The sequence below is a fragment of the Dysidea avara genome, chromosome 5, assembly GCF_963678975.1.
Source record: "Dysidea avara chromosome 5, odDysAvar1.4, whole genome shotgun sequence".
Taxonomy (NCBI): Eukaryota; Metazoa; Porifera; class Demospongiae; order Dictyoceratida; family Dysideidae; genus Dysidea; species Dysidea avara.
The window spans coordinates 19,947,224-19,963,939 of NC_089276.1; the positions used below are offsets into that span (position 1 = coordinate 19,947,224).

The window sequence follows — 16,716 nt, forward strand, 5'->3', positions numbered from 1 at the left end:
GAACTTGTATTGATGAAGTTAATGGCTACACGTGCTATTGTAGAGCAGGATTTACTGCATCAGCAATTTTTAGCTCAGATTTGATTGTTGCTAATACCAAGAAACAGCAAAGATGATATACATCTCAATGCATTGGCAATTTTCTTGATTCCTAATTCTTGTATATTACAGTTGTTCAAAAGCAAAATTTTTAATGTTGGAGAGATGGATTGTTTTTGATAGCAGATGTAATTGCAACATCAGCTTCATCAGCTATTGCATTGCAAGAAATATCCAAGTGCATAGCTTCATTACACTTGAAGTAATCTTCATAAGGCGGAGTCCAGATAACTTACAATTTGATAGATTCAAATGTTGTAACATTATATTGCTCTCAATAACATCTGATATATCATCTGCCAAGCATTGATCATTCGCAGTGCTGCTTAGATCTAAATGCCTTAAACAACCAAATAGTTTTAGGGGTGGCACAATTTTGCTAAATGACTGTAGTTCAAACACACAATGACTCAATAATAAATGTATTATGATTTTGTTGCTATGAAATACTTTATCCAGTTAAATGGCAGCCATTTTGACTAGAAAACTGTAACTAACATCAAAATAAGACAAACACATTTTATTTTGTAAGGCTTTGAAAACTGCAACAAGGCTAGCAGCATTAATGAGATATGTTGAGATGCCTCAGTATTACATTTGCTCTAATTACTTGAACTAAAGTGTCTGCATTTACAATTGTATTCCCACTGATCTTTAGGTGACAGTATTTGATTCAATATTGGCATGCTTATCTTGATAAACCCATTCAAAATTTGAAGAAATCCAGACTCTGATAAGTAGCAATATGATAAATCAATGTATTCTAACTGTGAGTGATCAACAATTGATGCTATGATACCTTCTGTAGAAGGTGTGATGATGTTTGAGCTCAAATTCAGGCATTTCAATGCAGATTTTTGTCTAGCAGCTGAAAGTATAATTGAACTTGTATCTGATCTTAAACAGTTGTGAAGGTGTAACTCCCTTATTGCATGATTACTGTAAATAACATCTCCAATTTTTGTGGCTGCCTGTTGTGTGATGCAGTTGTTGCCGAGGTTAAGGTACACTAAAGAATTGATTTTTACCAATGCATCAGCTATTGCTACAACCGCATGATCTCGTAAACTGCAATCATTTAAAATTAAATGTTCCAACATGTTATTGCTGATAACTGAAGCTATTTAACCAGCAGATATAGTGTCTATTGTATTAAAACTCATATCCAAATACTATGCAACATTGGAATACCTTGACAAATCAAATTGTAGTTTAGAAGAAACTAGACTGTTATCTTTACTTGCTTCAGTTCAAAATACTATTTTCTTGCAACATTTATACTTAAATTTAACTAAGGTTACTACACAATTGGCAGAGGCAGTAGCAGGAATTCTTTGCAATAATTATAAATATATGAACTATCTCAGTTTGCAAAAATTTGAATTGTCAGCATCTCAAATAAAATTATTGCTAAAGCGCTTAAAAAAAGTGTCAAGTCTTGCTGAACTCACTACAAGGTGATTTGTCTGTAGCTGATCTCTCTACAGAGTGATTTGTTTGTAGCTGAACTCTCAGCAGGGTGATTTGCTTGCAAATGAAATCCAGATATTGTGTCTAGTTTCTAGCTGATCTCTCTACAGGGTGATTTGTTTGTAGCTGAACTCTCTACACGGTGATTTGTTTCTAGCTGATATCTCTACAGGATGGTTTCTGTGCCACTGAACTCTCTACAAGGTGAGTTGTTACTAGCTGATCTCTCTACAGGGTGATTTGTTTCTAGCTGATCTCTCTACAGGGTGATTTGTTTGTAGCTGAACTCTCTACACGGTGATTTGTTTCTAGCTGATATCTCTACAGGATGGTTTCTGTGCCACTGAACTCTCTACAAGGTGAGTTGTTACTAGCTGATCTCTCTACAGGGTGATTTGTTTCTAGCTGATCTCTCTACAGGATGGTTTCTTTGTCACTGAACTCTCTACAAGGTGACTTGTTTCTAGCTGACCTCTCTACAAGGTGACTTCCTCTAGCTGATCTCTCTACAGGTTGATTTGTTTGTAGCTGAACTCTCTACAGGGTGATTTGTTTGCAGGTGAACTCTCTACAGGGTGATTTGTTTCTAGCTGATCTCTCTACAATGTGACTTCCTCTAGCTGATCTCTCTACACTGAGGGTGACTTGTATCTAGCTGAACTATCTACAGGATGATCTGTTTGTAGCTGAAATCTCTACCGGGTGACTTGTTTCTAGCTGATCTCTCTATAGGGTAAGTTGTTTCCAGCTGAACTCTCTACAGAGTGGGTTCTTTGTAGCTGAACTCTCTACAAGGTGCATGACGTCTTCTAGCTGATCTCTCTATAGGGTGACCTGATCTCTCTATAGGGTGACCTGATCTCTCTATAGGGTGACCTGATCTCTCTGTAGGGTGACTTTTATATAGCTGAACTCTCTACAGGGTGATTTGTTTGTAGCTGAACTCTCTACTAGTGATGCACCGATACCACTTTTTCACTACTGACCCGATACCGATACATTTGAGGCCAGAAATGGCAAATACCGATACTTTGCCCCACAGGCATTTCTCACAAGAAACAGCTAGTAATTAAGCTTACTAAACTCATTTGCTAATCTCATCAACTGCAGTTTGCTGGTTTTGTGGTTATCAATTACAGGATGATAATAGTTTATGGCTTCAATGAATCTTATTTCATGACTTACTTCAGTTTCTACTGTATTAATAATGGTAGTGTCTGGCTTCTTTTAAGGAATTCATGGCTTGTATATATCAGCTTTTGCTCAACTCCGTTGATGCGCTATGTATGCCACCATCTTGTTAAGTAATTAAATGACGTCATTTAAAGTATCAGTTGGTATCGGACATTGATAGCTTTATCGATACAAGTCCGATACCGCCAAAATAGGGCCGATACTGATACTAGTATCAGTATCGGTGCATCACTACTCTCTACAGGGTAATTTATTTGCAGCTGTACTCTATGCAGGGTGATTTGTTTGTAGCTGAACTCTCTACAGGATGGTTTCTTTGTACCTGAACTCTCTACAAGGTGACTTGCTTCTAGCTGATCTCTCTAGACTGTGACTTCTTCTAGCTGATCTCTCTACAGGGTGACTTGTATAGCTGAACTTTCTACTTTTCATAGCTGAACTCTCTACAGGGTGATTTGTTTGTAGCTGAAATCTCTTGTTTCAAACTGATCTCACTGTAGGATAACTTGTTTGTAGCTGAACTCTCTACAGGATAGCTTTTTTGGAGCTGAACTCTCTACAGAGTGATTTTTTTTGTAGCTGAACTCTATATAGGGTGATTTGTTTGTACCCAAACTTTCTACAGAGTGATTTATGTATAGCTGAACATTCTGCAGGGTGATTTGTTTGTAGTTGATCTCTCTACAGGGTGACTTCTTCTAACTAAGCTCTCTTGTTTCTAGCTGATCTCTCTACAGAGTAACTTGTTTGTATAGTTGAACTCTTTACAGGGTGGTTTTGTGGTTGCTGAACTCTCTACACGGTGATTTGTTTGTAGCAAACTTCTCTACAGAGTGACTTGTTTGTAGCTGAATTCTCTTCAGAGTGACTTACGTGTAGCTGAACATTGTATAAATTATAAAGTGACTTTCCTGTAGCTGAACTCTCTACAGGGTTACTTGTTTGCAGCTGATCTCTATAGGGTAACTTGTTTGTATAGATGAACTCTCTACAGGGTAGCTGAACTCTCTACACAGTGACTTGTTTGTAGCTGAATTCTCTAGATAGTGTAGCCAAACTCTCTACAGGATTCACAACTTGTATATAACTGAACTCTCTTCAGTGTGACTTGTAATGTTCTGAATCACTACAGCAATATATTTGTAGCTGAACTCTCTATAGGGTGACTTGCTTCTTGCTGAACTGTCTATAAGATTAACTGTTTGCAGCTGAACTCTCCACAGAATAACTTGCAATGTAATTGTAGTATCTGGACACGTGCACGTACTATGATGTAATACATTATGCTGTAATGTATGCATGCATGTACATATGTAGTTGTAGAGCCTCTGTGTGTGCTTCAGTTGTTATAACCTTAGTTGTTATTGTAGTTGCTAGATTGTAGTTGTGTGTTGTAGTGCTATTATTATTGATTCTAATGATCTAATAATCCTGACACTACATTGGCGACGAGAATGGCTACAGCTCCACTGATTAATACTTTTGATTCACGTACGGATGATTGGAATTCGTGGAGCAGACGCTTCAAACAGTGGCTCACACTTAGTCCCTACGCTATGGGTGAAGGCTCTGAGGCCAAGCAACGTGCAGCCCTCTGCACATATATTGACTCCTCTACCTTCAAACTACTCTGCAGTTTGTGTGCCTCTAAGAAGCCAGAAGAACTCACATTTGCTCAGTTGAAGGCTAAGCTCGACGGACAATACGGCACCAAAAAGTTAGTCTTGGCTGAACGCTATCGGTTCTACAACTACAAGCAACAAGAAGGGCAGTCGCTGGTAAATTACATTACTGAACTACGGCGTCTGGCAGCCACTTGTGATTGGACAGAAGTCCAATTGACCGACAACATCCACGATAAGTTCGTGATGGGCCTGCGAAATGAATGCTTACTCCAGCAATTGTTGGCTCAAGATCACAAGAAGCCGCTAGAAGAGTTGTTAGAGCTAGCTCACACCTTCGAAGCGGCCGAGCATGAATCGCTCAAACGTGCCGACAACGACAAGAAGGAGACGGACGCCGGCACAGTGACAGCAACCGGGAAGCAACCACGGTCCGTTAAACCCCAGAACTCTCTTCATACTAAGAGCCAGCGAACTGCTAATACTAAGAGTCCAAGCTTTCAGCCGCCAACCTCCAAGCCATGTGCCAGTTGTGGAGGAGCACACTTAAGAAGCACCTGCTGTTTTCGCAATGTTACATGTAGACACTGTGGTAAGATTGGCCATATTGCCAAAGTGTGCCGCTCCACAGCAGCAGTACAAGAAATAATACCAGAACAGTCACTGGACTCAACAGTCATTACCGTTAACAAAACAGCCGATAGTCATGACAAACATATTCCCCCAGTGTTTCAAACTATTTACTTACCAGAACTAGATAAACGTCTTCGTCTAGTAATAGACACTGCTTCTCCACTCTCATTCATTAACACAAAAACCTGGGCAGACCTTCATCAACCCAAACTGGAGGCTACATCAAAAGTGCTTGGAGCTTTTGAGGGTCAACCTATCCACCCTATTGGATATTTTCAGACAACAGTTCAATGCCAAGATGACCCTACCATATCCTCACTGCTGAAAATCTATGTCACTCAATGTGGCATTAATCTAATTGGCAGGGATGGACAAGTTAAACTTAACATCACTATTCACCCTGAGCAATTTGTCACAGCAGTTACCACACCCAGTACCACTTTACAGGAAATTATCACAATGAATGAAGCCCTGTTCAAACCACAACTTAGATGTTGCACCACATTTAATGCTACTTTGACTCTCCGTGAAGGCATTCAGCCTAAATATTGCAAAGTGAGAAAACTACCTTTTGTTCTAAAACCAGTTGTAGGAGCAGAGTTGGACAGACTAGAAAAACAAGAGAAAGTCTCTCACTCAGACTGGGCTACCCCCCTTGTGGTTGTCAGGAAGCCAGGTGGTAAAGTTAGATTATGTGGTGAGTTCAAATTCACCCTAAATCCAGCCCTGAAGAATGATGTCTACCCATTTCCACTTCCAGAGGAACTCTTTCAAAAACTGAATGGTGGGCACAAGTTTTCTAAATTAGACCTGGCTGAAGCTTATCTGCAAGTACCATTGGAGGAGGCATCATCAGAACTGACAGTTATCAATACTCACCAAGGCTTATACAGATACAAACGCCTTCCCTTTGGTCTCAGTTGTGCACCTGCCCTGTTCCAGAAACTAATTGAGCAACTTGTGGGTGACATACCAGGTGTGGCTTGCTATTTGGATGACATAGTAGTGACAGGATGCTCTGAACAGGATCATCTGAGCCACCTTAGGCTAGTAATGGAGAAGCTGAACACTGCTGGTCTCAGCCTGAAACTAGAGAAGTGTCATTTCTTTCAAGAGAGTGTAACTTACTTGGGCCATGTCTTAGACAAAGCAGGCATTCAACCACACCCAGATAAGTTCAAAGCAATTACTGCCATGCCATGTCCACAGAACCAAGGAGAACTCCGATCTTTTCAAGGCATGGTGAACTACTATGATCGATTCATACCAGGGTTAGCAACCAATTCTGCTTGTCTTAATGATCTTTTACAGAAACACAAAAGGTGGCAGTGCATACCAAGGCAATGGAATTAATTAAGAAATTGTTGACATCAGCTGATGCACTGGCACATTACGACCCATCACTACCTCTCAGTCTTGCGTGTGATGCCAGCCCAGTGGGCATAGGAGCAGTGATTTTTCATACTTACCCTGATGGTAAAGAGAAGCCTGTGGCATATGCGTCATGTAAACTGACATCGGCTGAACAAAACTATGCACAAATCCAAAAGGAAGCCTTGGGAAAAGTATTTGGAGTCCAGAAGTTCAGACAGTACTTGCTCGGTCGTAAGTTCCAATTGATTACCGATCATAAACCACTTGTCACTATTTTTCATCCTCAGAAAGGTATCCCAAAGATGACAGCCAGCCGTTTACAGAGATGGGCCATTATCCTCTCAGCCTATGAGTACGAAGTTAGGTACCAACCATCTGCCCAGCATGGCAATGCTGATGGGTTGTCTCGCCTGCCATTACAAGAGGTACAGCCTCCACAATATGACAAAGCAGAAATTGTTTGTGCTCTGGAAGAACAACAGTTTCAGGCACTTCCAATTCGTGAGACTGACGTTAAGGCAGCCACAGCGAGGGACCCAGTGCTATCACAAGTCTACAGTTTTTGTGCTAGAGGATGGCCAACCACTTCACACTCTTTGGACAAGAAGCTAATTCCATTTTTCAACAAACGTTTACAGCTCACAACTCACAATGGTTGTCTACTTTGGGGCCTTCAAGTGGTAATTCCTTCACGACATCAGAGGCCAATCCTAGAATTGTTACATGAGGGCCATCCAGGGATGTCTAGAATGAAGTCACTTGCTCGACTACATGTTTGGTGGTCATCCTTGGACACTGATATTGAGTCCCATGTCAAGTCATGTGTGAATTGTGCTGAGACAGCTAAAGATTCACAAAAGTACCATTACATCAATGGGATTTTCCAGCCAAACCATGGCAACGTCTACACATTGATTTTGCGGGGCCATATAGAAACAAGATGTGGATGTTACTGATTGATGCTTACAGTAAGTGGCCAGAAGTACATGTGATGGAATCCACTACGATAGAAACTGTTACCAAACACTTACAGCAGATCTTTGCCACACATGGAATTCCTCACCAGATTGTGTCAGATAATGGTCCCCAGTTCACAGCAGACAAATTGAAGCAGTTTTGTTTGTCTCGTGGAATTCACCACACAACAACAGCTCCATATCACCCCCGCTCGAATGGCAAGGCTGAAAGACTGGTACAGACTTTTAAACAGAGTGTAGATAAGGCAAATCCGTAAACCTCTTCGGAACTGCTGGATTGTGTGACCAACTTCTTAGCTTACTACAGAGCCACCCCACATCCTGTGACAGATCAAACTCCTTCTGAAATGTTAAATAACAGATGGATGCGTACAAGGTTGGATTTGTTGCACCCATGCCAGTTGAAGGTTCAGAAATCTCTAGAACTTCAGAAGCAGTCATATGATGCCCATACTCATCCTAGACACTTCCTGATTGGTGATCCAGTGTGGGTTCGTAATTTTAGACCTGGAAAACGGTGGCTCCCAGGCACTGTCAAAGATAGGAGGGGGAAAGTAATGTATAAAGTTTTAATTGATGGCCAAACAGCAGTTCACTGCCATCATGCAAATCAACTTCGTACACGACTTGTTTCTTTACCTACAAATGACAGTTCCATATCATCTGACATTCCTAATCATACCTCCCCGACACAGAACAGTGATAATCCTCCTGTGTTGAGACGCTCTTCAAGAATTCGAAAGATCAGAAGGCCATGGAGTCCTTCGAACTAAGAGGGAGGAACTGTAGTATCTGGACACGTGCACGTACTATGATGTAATACATTATGCTGTAATGTATGCATGCATGTACATATGTAGTTGTAGAGCCTCTGTGTGTGTTTCAGTTGTTATAACCTTAGTTGTTATTGTAGTTGCTAGATTGTAGTTGTGTGTTGTAGTGCTATTATTATTGATTCTAATGATCTAATAATCCCGACACTACAGTAATAGAATTCTATAATGGAGTAAATAAATTAGCTGAAGAGAGATAAACGTCATAATAATTGACAATTACATGAACAAATAATTACAAGGGGTCAGGAGTCCAGTCTCAGGGTTACCAAGTTATTACTAAAAAGTATGGAGCCCTGGCAAGACCAAAAAATAATAATAATAATAAACTACATACAAAACTAAACAATTATACATGGCTTCTCAATAGGTAAACAGATCAACTACATCCCAAGTAGTGGAAGCACGGGAGTTAAAGATCCTGTATGAACAGGAGATTGCAACACAAGATTCAGAAAAGTTGAAGCCACTTCATTAGTTGATATGGTACCACAGTTCAGTGCTTCTCATACTGATGACATTAACGAAAACAGTTCTTCATCAATTACAGGCCAGTCAGATGCAGCTCGAGTCGCGGGTTGCGAAGAGGAGTTTCTGGGAGCTATGAACATGATCAAACACGCCTCAAACCTCTATTAGGATGACTGTTCTATTAGAGTATCTCGATTTTGCATTTGCTACACAGAGTTGGCTTTCGAATCATAACTCAGTGGTTTGTAATCCGATTCTTCTGTACTACTGCAAGGACTTTCTATGAAGATTATTCTAGCTATACACCAATTTTCAGCTCATTGCTCTAAGTGGTTTGCCTAGTAGGCGTGAAAACTAATACATTTTTATTCATAAAAATCGATCGTGTAATTGTGACACAGGTTGGGTTTCGTGTCATATCTCCATGGTCTTTATCTCGATTCCTTTCAAACCACCAAAAGGCACTCCTATGATGGTTACTCCATCTACATAGCAATTTTCAACTCATTCCATGAAGCGGTTTACCCTGTAAGCGTGACAACAAATCGATCTTGTTTTACACAAATAATCGGTCATAACTCCTGAAAGATTCATCGGATTTGCACCAAATTTGATGCTAGGATTCGCCTTTGGACTCCCTTTCTGTGTGCCAAATTTCAAGGTGATCGGAGTACGTGTTTGCGTTTTATAGCAATTTTTGCAAGTGTGCAAAAACACGAAGAAGAAAAAAAACAAAGAAAAAAATCAAAACTTTGGCAGCTTGTATCTCGGAAATGGCTGGAGCGATTTCCTTTAAATTTGGAATGTAGACTACCCTGGCTGGCAGGCAACTCTGTAGTATATTTGGTTCCAATCGAGTAAGGGATCACCGAGATACAAAGGTGTGAAAATGATGTTTTCTTCCTGTCAATATACTCACGGTGGCACGTCGGCTTCTTGGGCCGCATGACACACTATCGTGTGTCTTGATCACCATCAAAAGTAATGTACATGTAGGGAGTAAATGCTATATATCAGATATCGTACAGTCTACTTACACAGTATGCACTTCTTTGGTAAACATTGATGTAGTGTAGGTTGCTATCCCACTAGGGACCTGTCAAAACACTAAGCTTGTTAGAGGGAGTGAGAAACATGCAACTAAAACTCTGTAGAATGCAAAAACAAGAAGGGAGGGGAGGGTGAAGACAATGCTTTAAAACCACCACCAGCGGCATTACAGACATATTGACCATCTGTTATTCAGTAACAGATGGTAGACAGGTGCATGCATTTGCACAAACGTGAAAGTATTCATGGTTTTACTTGATTGACTACAGTGTGATAACCCATAATATACAAAAACAAATTCATTAAGGTGGCTCAGAATAGTTTTCATAAGGTTTCAACAGTGTTATGCAAGCAATCACATTAGCTATGAGGCTTAAATATAATCATTACTGTGGTTGACCACCAGTTCCTGTCATTTGCAAATGAATATAATTATGTTGCGTAAGCACACATCATCACTGCATTTAACAAGATTGCCATGCGCTATTATTACAAACCTCCATACAAAAATGAACTAGTTGCCAGTTTTTCAAGATACGACTGTCAAATTTTGGATGGGCAAGCAGTAGTAAATAAGCTGCAATTGTGTGGAAGCCGATTTTTAGTATTCACTTCGGCCTGGCAGTGGCGAATTTTAAAAAAACCATTTCAAATCTTTGTGTGACATGGGTAGAATTAACGCGTGAACTAAAGACATTGTAGGAAAAGTACCTCCGCACAATGATAGATAATCAGGTAAATAGTGTCTAACAGCGAATCCAGCCCCATAGCGCCAAGCGCGGAGGAAGACTTCACTTTGAAGGGCTAAATTTGTAACTGGCGCTACACGCATCCCAGAGAGCTCCTGTTTGTTGTAAATGGTAGAGAACAAACTGCTTCATAGATTTCTGTTAGTTCAATGCACTAAGTGAAGATAGCTTGCTTGTTTTAGGCCCTGTAAATTTCATGGTGAAGCCATACGGAAACTGTTCCCAGCCACCTTAACATACACATACAGTATAGCCTGGGCATTTATTTCTTATAATCCATTTGTAAACCAGCTGAAAAACCTTGTTGCTAGCTGCTGCTAACATACTTTTGCAAGTCACGGGTTTGTAGTAAGCCTTGCTCTACAAATTAAGCTATTGTAATCTCATACTACCCCTTTGTAGTACCCCTGGCCTTCATTTAGAACCAGGTGTTTGTTTGAATATGGCTTTTATACAAAGAAATACAGTATACCACTGAATCACTTTGATGCCTCAGATCAAAGGAGACCACAAGGTAATTTCACAGCTGAGCAAAAACCAGTTGTTTTCACTAAAAGCATATTTTAAAATACACATTACATGATACTGTAATTTAATGCAAAATTTATTCGCTTTGGTGTACACTGAAGCAAAGCTTAAATCAGTAAAACCAGGATTCACCAGTTAATGGAGAGTAAGAAAATCTTTGTCATGGGCACTTATTTATGATGCAGTAGAAATAAATTTACCATCAATGTGGTCCTATTTGTCCGCACTGAGTACAGGGAAACCATGCACTATACTGTAATGGATTTGCCAGTTCATGGTAAACACACTAAGTCAGGCCCCATTTTGTATCTTGTTTCAGTCATGATTTATGTTCAATTAATTAAATGCCTAAAATTTATTTGCCATAAAAAACTAAACTTATTGCTGAATGTGTATAATGACAGGAGGTTGGTCACGAGTCATCAAACATCTTGTGATTTCAAACAAACCCAGTATTGATATATAGTATTCTAATGTGCAAATCGATATTGATAAATTACGGTTTCCAGAATCATTCTTTCAACTGCCCAACACTTTATAAGGCTTTTATAACCAAGAAACAAATGCTACATTATGCACAGTTCTCATGAATGTGACAAACGGCTTCATAATAATGATGCTAATTTCAGGCACCATGTTTTATTGTGTAATCACATTTAGTAGGGCTATTACGCATAACCAAGCTCCTCAGGGGTTCCTTCCAAAATATTTCTAAAAATTTTCTATTTAACAGAATTTGACTGACTAACTGATGCCTCCAGCCAAGCATAACTCAACAATGGATAAAGCTACCTACTTGATTTCTTGACTGTTCAATGTTGCTTTAATTGTCCTAAGATGTGCCTGTTTGCCAACCGCAGTACATACAGTAAACACATCACAGACTTGCCTTTGTCCTCCTTTGTGTTCCAGTTCTTTTAGCTGACAACACAAGGTGTCGATTCACGATAGTGTGATGTGGCTTCCCTGTGACTGTGTTGGCTAATCTCCCGTGTTTTCCACAGTGACTGGATTGGTTGCAGAGACGCTTCTCATACTGCTCTTTGTTTGTAACACTGTGTAACTAGCAAAGCATAGCTGAAACAAAGCATAATGGACACCTCCCTTTCTGTTATGTTATTGATTGCTGGGGCACACATTCTAAAATATATATGTATATACTTTTATGGCATTCCTGGTGGCAATCTTGCGGTATGCACTGGTTCCTTTGTCATTATTGTCACAAAATAGTAAACAAACAAGTAGAAGGGATTTTAAGTTGGATTAGTGTTCAAAAAAAGTAGTGAAACAAGGGAATAGTGAAAACAAGGAAAGTTATCTATACCTGCAGATATATTAGTGGACATTAAACCCCTATAAACTTCAGTCTTGGTTATAGACTAAATGGTATATCTGTGGGTATAGGCAACCTTCCTTGTTTCACTACTTTATAGCTATTCCTTTGTTTCTCTGCTATCTTCCTAATTTTCCTTCTACTCATATATATATAGTACGTACCACTCTGCATGGGCAGTTCAAAGGCGCCGCCAGTGTCATAATTTGTATATGACACTATCACAGACGGCAGCGAGTGCATTATAACTTATAATGCACTGGTTGTAGTTTTGCAGACTGCAATGAGTACATTGTAAGTTAATATGCCACTTTAGCGTGGGCGTTCAAAGGCACCGCTCAGTGTTTAACTCACATATTGCCCAGGGAATATCATGGGAAAGTGGTTTGCCAATGACTTTGATGCCCAGCCAGTTCAAAGAAACGATACGCTTTGACTCATTATATAGAGTGACATAGAGCTTTGCATTGTGGGACTCGATTTTGTAGTGGTTGCTAAACTGAGTATATTCTCTAAGATAGACTAGTTGGTTGTTAGTAAAGGATAATGAAGGCACAAAGTAATTGTATGGGCGATCATGGATCATGGATGCGTATTTCTACCCACCGCATATCAGCCTTTGAACAGACCACAGAATGGAAAAACTACTACTGCTACGCTGAAATAGGTTAGTAACTTACAGTCCTAAGTACTTAACTTAATATAATAACTTACTTACTGTCCCAATAGCAAAGTTAGTTGGCTTAACTTAGTACAAAAATGATAACAATATAAACCCAATACCACAATCGCAAATTTTCTAACGTAGCGTGTTGAAGCATAGTAACGTATTAATAACGTTTTAATGTATGGACAATGTTTTGATGGCTATTAGCCCACGCTTTTAAAACCACGATCGATCTTCAGATGCTACTGTATAAAACAAACGGGATGAGTTCTCGTTAGTTCTTTCACCTATTAGATGAGTGCGCCCCAAGTGATATATACCACTTATACCACGGCTGCTTGTGATTTTGCTGACATATAACAAGGGCTGCGGCCCTCAGGCTTTGGGTGTATATATCAGCAAAATCCCTCACAGCCGTGGTATAACTATTAATAATGTGCCGACCCGCAGTGCAATATATTGCACTGGCTGTGGTTTTGCACAGCAATGCACAAGTGCCGGCAGCCAAGACTACTACGAAGCCTCACCTAATAGGTGGAAAGACACCTCACAGATCATTTGAATTCTTTTATATCCTGTCATGTAAAAGTCGATTGTGGGCCATAATGTCACCAATACGTATGTTTACCAAGCAGCCAATGGCAATCGAAAAGTGTATGCGGTGGCTACAACTCTAATCTACATATAAAAAATGTACTTAGACACCTTACAAGTCTGGTGCCATCTGAACCCAGATAAACCGTAGTCCAAGTCAACAATGACTCAGTAAACTATTATATTCTAAATAATACTCACCATTATGTTTGATTGTGACAACCAGTTTTTGTCATGCTACCAGATTCGAGTTTAGCCAATATGGATAGTAAGAATTAGACTAGTATTGTTTAGTAGTTAGGTTATGGTTACTGAAACCATCTATTAGCTCCTTTTTTTCGCTCAAGAGAATTGCTACGGGCAATTAAGTGATCACGTATGCTGAGCACTACATGATGAGAGTCGAACAGCAAATGCAGGTTAGTGATGTAGCCATAGCATATTAGCTTTCAATATCTCAGATGGCTGTGGTATTGTAGAGGAAACATCAAAGCAACATTCAGCTCCGTCACCCACAATCGATGTTAGAACCTGGCCTTTATAAGAGTTGCAGCTGTCTTGTGAGACTCTCCCCACCTATTAGGTGAGTGGTACATAACAGTTATACAATGTGCACTCGTGCTCTGCCTGCACTCGCTTTCGGGCCTGACAGCCCTCAGGCCCATGCATTTATATCAGGCAGAGAACTTGTGCCTGTTGTATAACTATACAATAATAATATACATAACACATAGCAACCCAGGGGACAAGGAGAGCTGCTAGCTACATGTGGCTACCCCATAATTTTATATCAGTAATAATGATCAAGATACTGGCAATAGTATTAGCTAGATTACAGTTACTTACAAAATATTTTAATTGTGTACACATCTTTATCCTTGATTGTCACTATAGCGTATGTGATATTATATACAGTATCGTTGTGATATTATATGTACACAAGCATAATTATAAATAGCTACTGCTTATAGTATGTACAAGTTGAGCTGGATCCTGAAAAAACAGGTAAAAATGTGAAGTGAATTTTTCTCAAGAGAATTAACATTTCAACCAACCAGATGATTAAAGGTGACACAGTAGACAGTACATGTGTGGTTTGGCTCCATTACAAGTTCAGGAAAGCATAGCAAGACACTACATTTTTATGACTTCCCTACAGAAAATGTATGGTGTTTAAATAATGTGTTGGGAATATAATAGGTCAAGCAGAGTGCTACAAATGAATCAAATTTCAAGATCACATGCAACAGTATGCATGAGTTATTAAATGTTTTACCAGCTCAAAGTATACATACTATAGGTTTCATAAAGTCAATATATCAAAACAATATCCATGATTTATTCTTACGTTGTGGTGTTGCACTTGCTGGAGTGATCACCTTTTAAAAGAAAACACAAATTCAGTAGCTATAACGTCCGTGATAATTTTAACAAAGCATGCAGCTATTAAATAATACAGCCGCTCAACCAGCAAACTGTATGATTAGATTAGATTATCAATTTATGTCAAAAGACAAGGGTTACACAAGAGGCAAAGCCTGCAAATGTGCTTCCCTTATAGAGACATACATACGTACAGGTACAAAAACAACCATAAATAAACTCACAACAGAAACAATACCTATACAAATACAAAACAAAAATAAATGAGGTTGGTTAAACAGAAAATGACGAAGTGCTTACGGGAAAGGGGATGATTTGGTTATTTGTAAAACTTCTGCAGGTACTAAGTTCCAAAGGAACTCAGGAACATACTCACGTGCAAACATGCACATACGTAGCTATACCATATCCAATGCTTGAGGGTATGCAGCTAAGCAGGTACACTGTCTTTACACGCATGAACAAGCAGCTCTATAATAGCTTTGTATACGTATTTTTTCTATGTACATGCCAACATTTGAATTAATTAGCTTAGCTATACATTAAGATCATATATGTAAAAACATAAAAGCAGTGGATACTGAACCGAAAGTCAGTTCAATAAGCCGTACTGGCTATTGAACCGACAGAATAACTGAGACAAAAAGGGTCACTCCGGAGCTCAAACCCTGGACTACTCGAGCTCTAGGAAAGTGTGCTAACTAATGGTGTTTTAGTTTACTAAAACTAAAACCTATTTTAGTAAGCATAATATACTAAACTAAAAGCTGTAATCTGAACTTTACTAAAACTAAAACTCGATTTCCTTTATTTACTAAAACTAATTTAAGCATAAATATTACTTTTTGTATACTATACTAAATCAAAACTAAAAGTTTTTATCTTAAGTTTATTAAAACTAAACTAAAACTAAGGCCAGGAAAACTTGATAACTTGTTTCTCATCCACAAAAAAAAATCAGATTTTCATGCGGGTGGGAGGTCATTTTTCATTACTCGTTATTAAAGAAATCAAGCTGCTTGTTACTTTTCGGCCAATGTTATTCAATTAGTGTCCCCAGTGTCTGCAGAAGTAAACAGCTATTGGAGTTGCACCAGACCATTTTTTCCCCACCCAATACACGGAAAAAAGCGGTCTGGCCACGCGAGACTATCCCCTAAAGTCAAATGATCGGGGCAACTACTAGACACGAAAATAAAATCCTTTCAGTTCAGCAACCACTTCCAAATATAAATCACCTAGCTAGCTACATACGTAGTCGTCTTCGAGCCTATCGCGCGAGCGCTAATGATCTGAGATGACATATGCCATGCATCGGTTGCCATGCATAAACTTACGTAACATTGCAGCACAGCAGCAAAAATGGCAAAGAATCCAGCCAGACGGCACAACTTCATTATAAAGAAAGTTTTCCGTTTCACCACCTCGCGCAAAACTCAGACAACTTTGTATCGGAAGTTACTGTATAATAATTATGATGTTCAAATTGGCCAATAACGTCACGAAATGCAAATGACCGTTTAGTCTCCTCCCCATCTGCCCACGCACTCGATCTACGCGTGATCGAGCGCGTAGGCGGCTGGGGACGTAGAATACAGTAGTTAGGTAATCGCTCAGCTTTTCTTGATGGTGTGTGTAAAGAGTTTCCAGAGATTTCCCCCTGGGTGTATTGGTGCTACAGTCAACCTGCTGAGCTGAGGTTTGGCCACAGGCGTATTCTTGCTTCCACAGGTGTCCAA

General features: G+C 39.5%; 1 protein-coding gene across 1 annotated transcript in view; it reads right to left on the bottom strand.

Annotated features, from left to right (window-relative positions):
* LOC136256290 (uncharacterized) overlaps positions 1-16,451 on the bottom strand; it is a 220,142-nt gene extending 203,691 nt beyond the window's left edge. The window contains exons 1-2 of the mRNA XM_066049211.1: positions 16,315-16,451; positions 14,943-14,973 (exon numbers count right to left, since the gene is read on the bottom strand). Of these exons, the coding sequence (XP_065905283.1) occupies positions 14,943-14,973; positions 16,315-16,374 (91 nt within the window). The 5' untranslated portion in view covers positions 16,375-16,451. The remainder of the gene's footprint in view (positions 1-14,942; positions 14,974-16,314) is intronic.
* Positions 16,452-16,716: the final 265 nt, after the last annotated feature.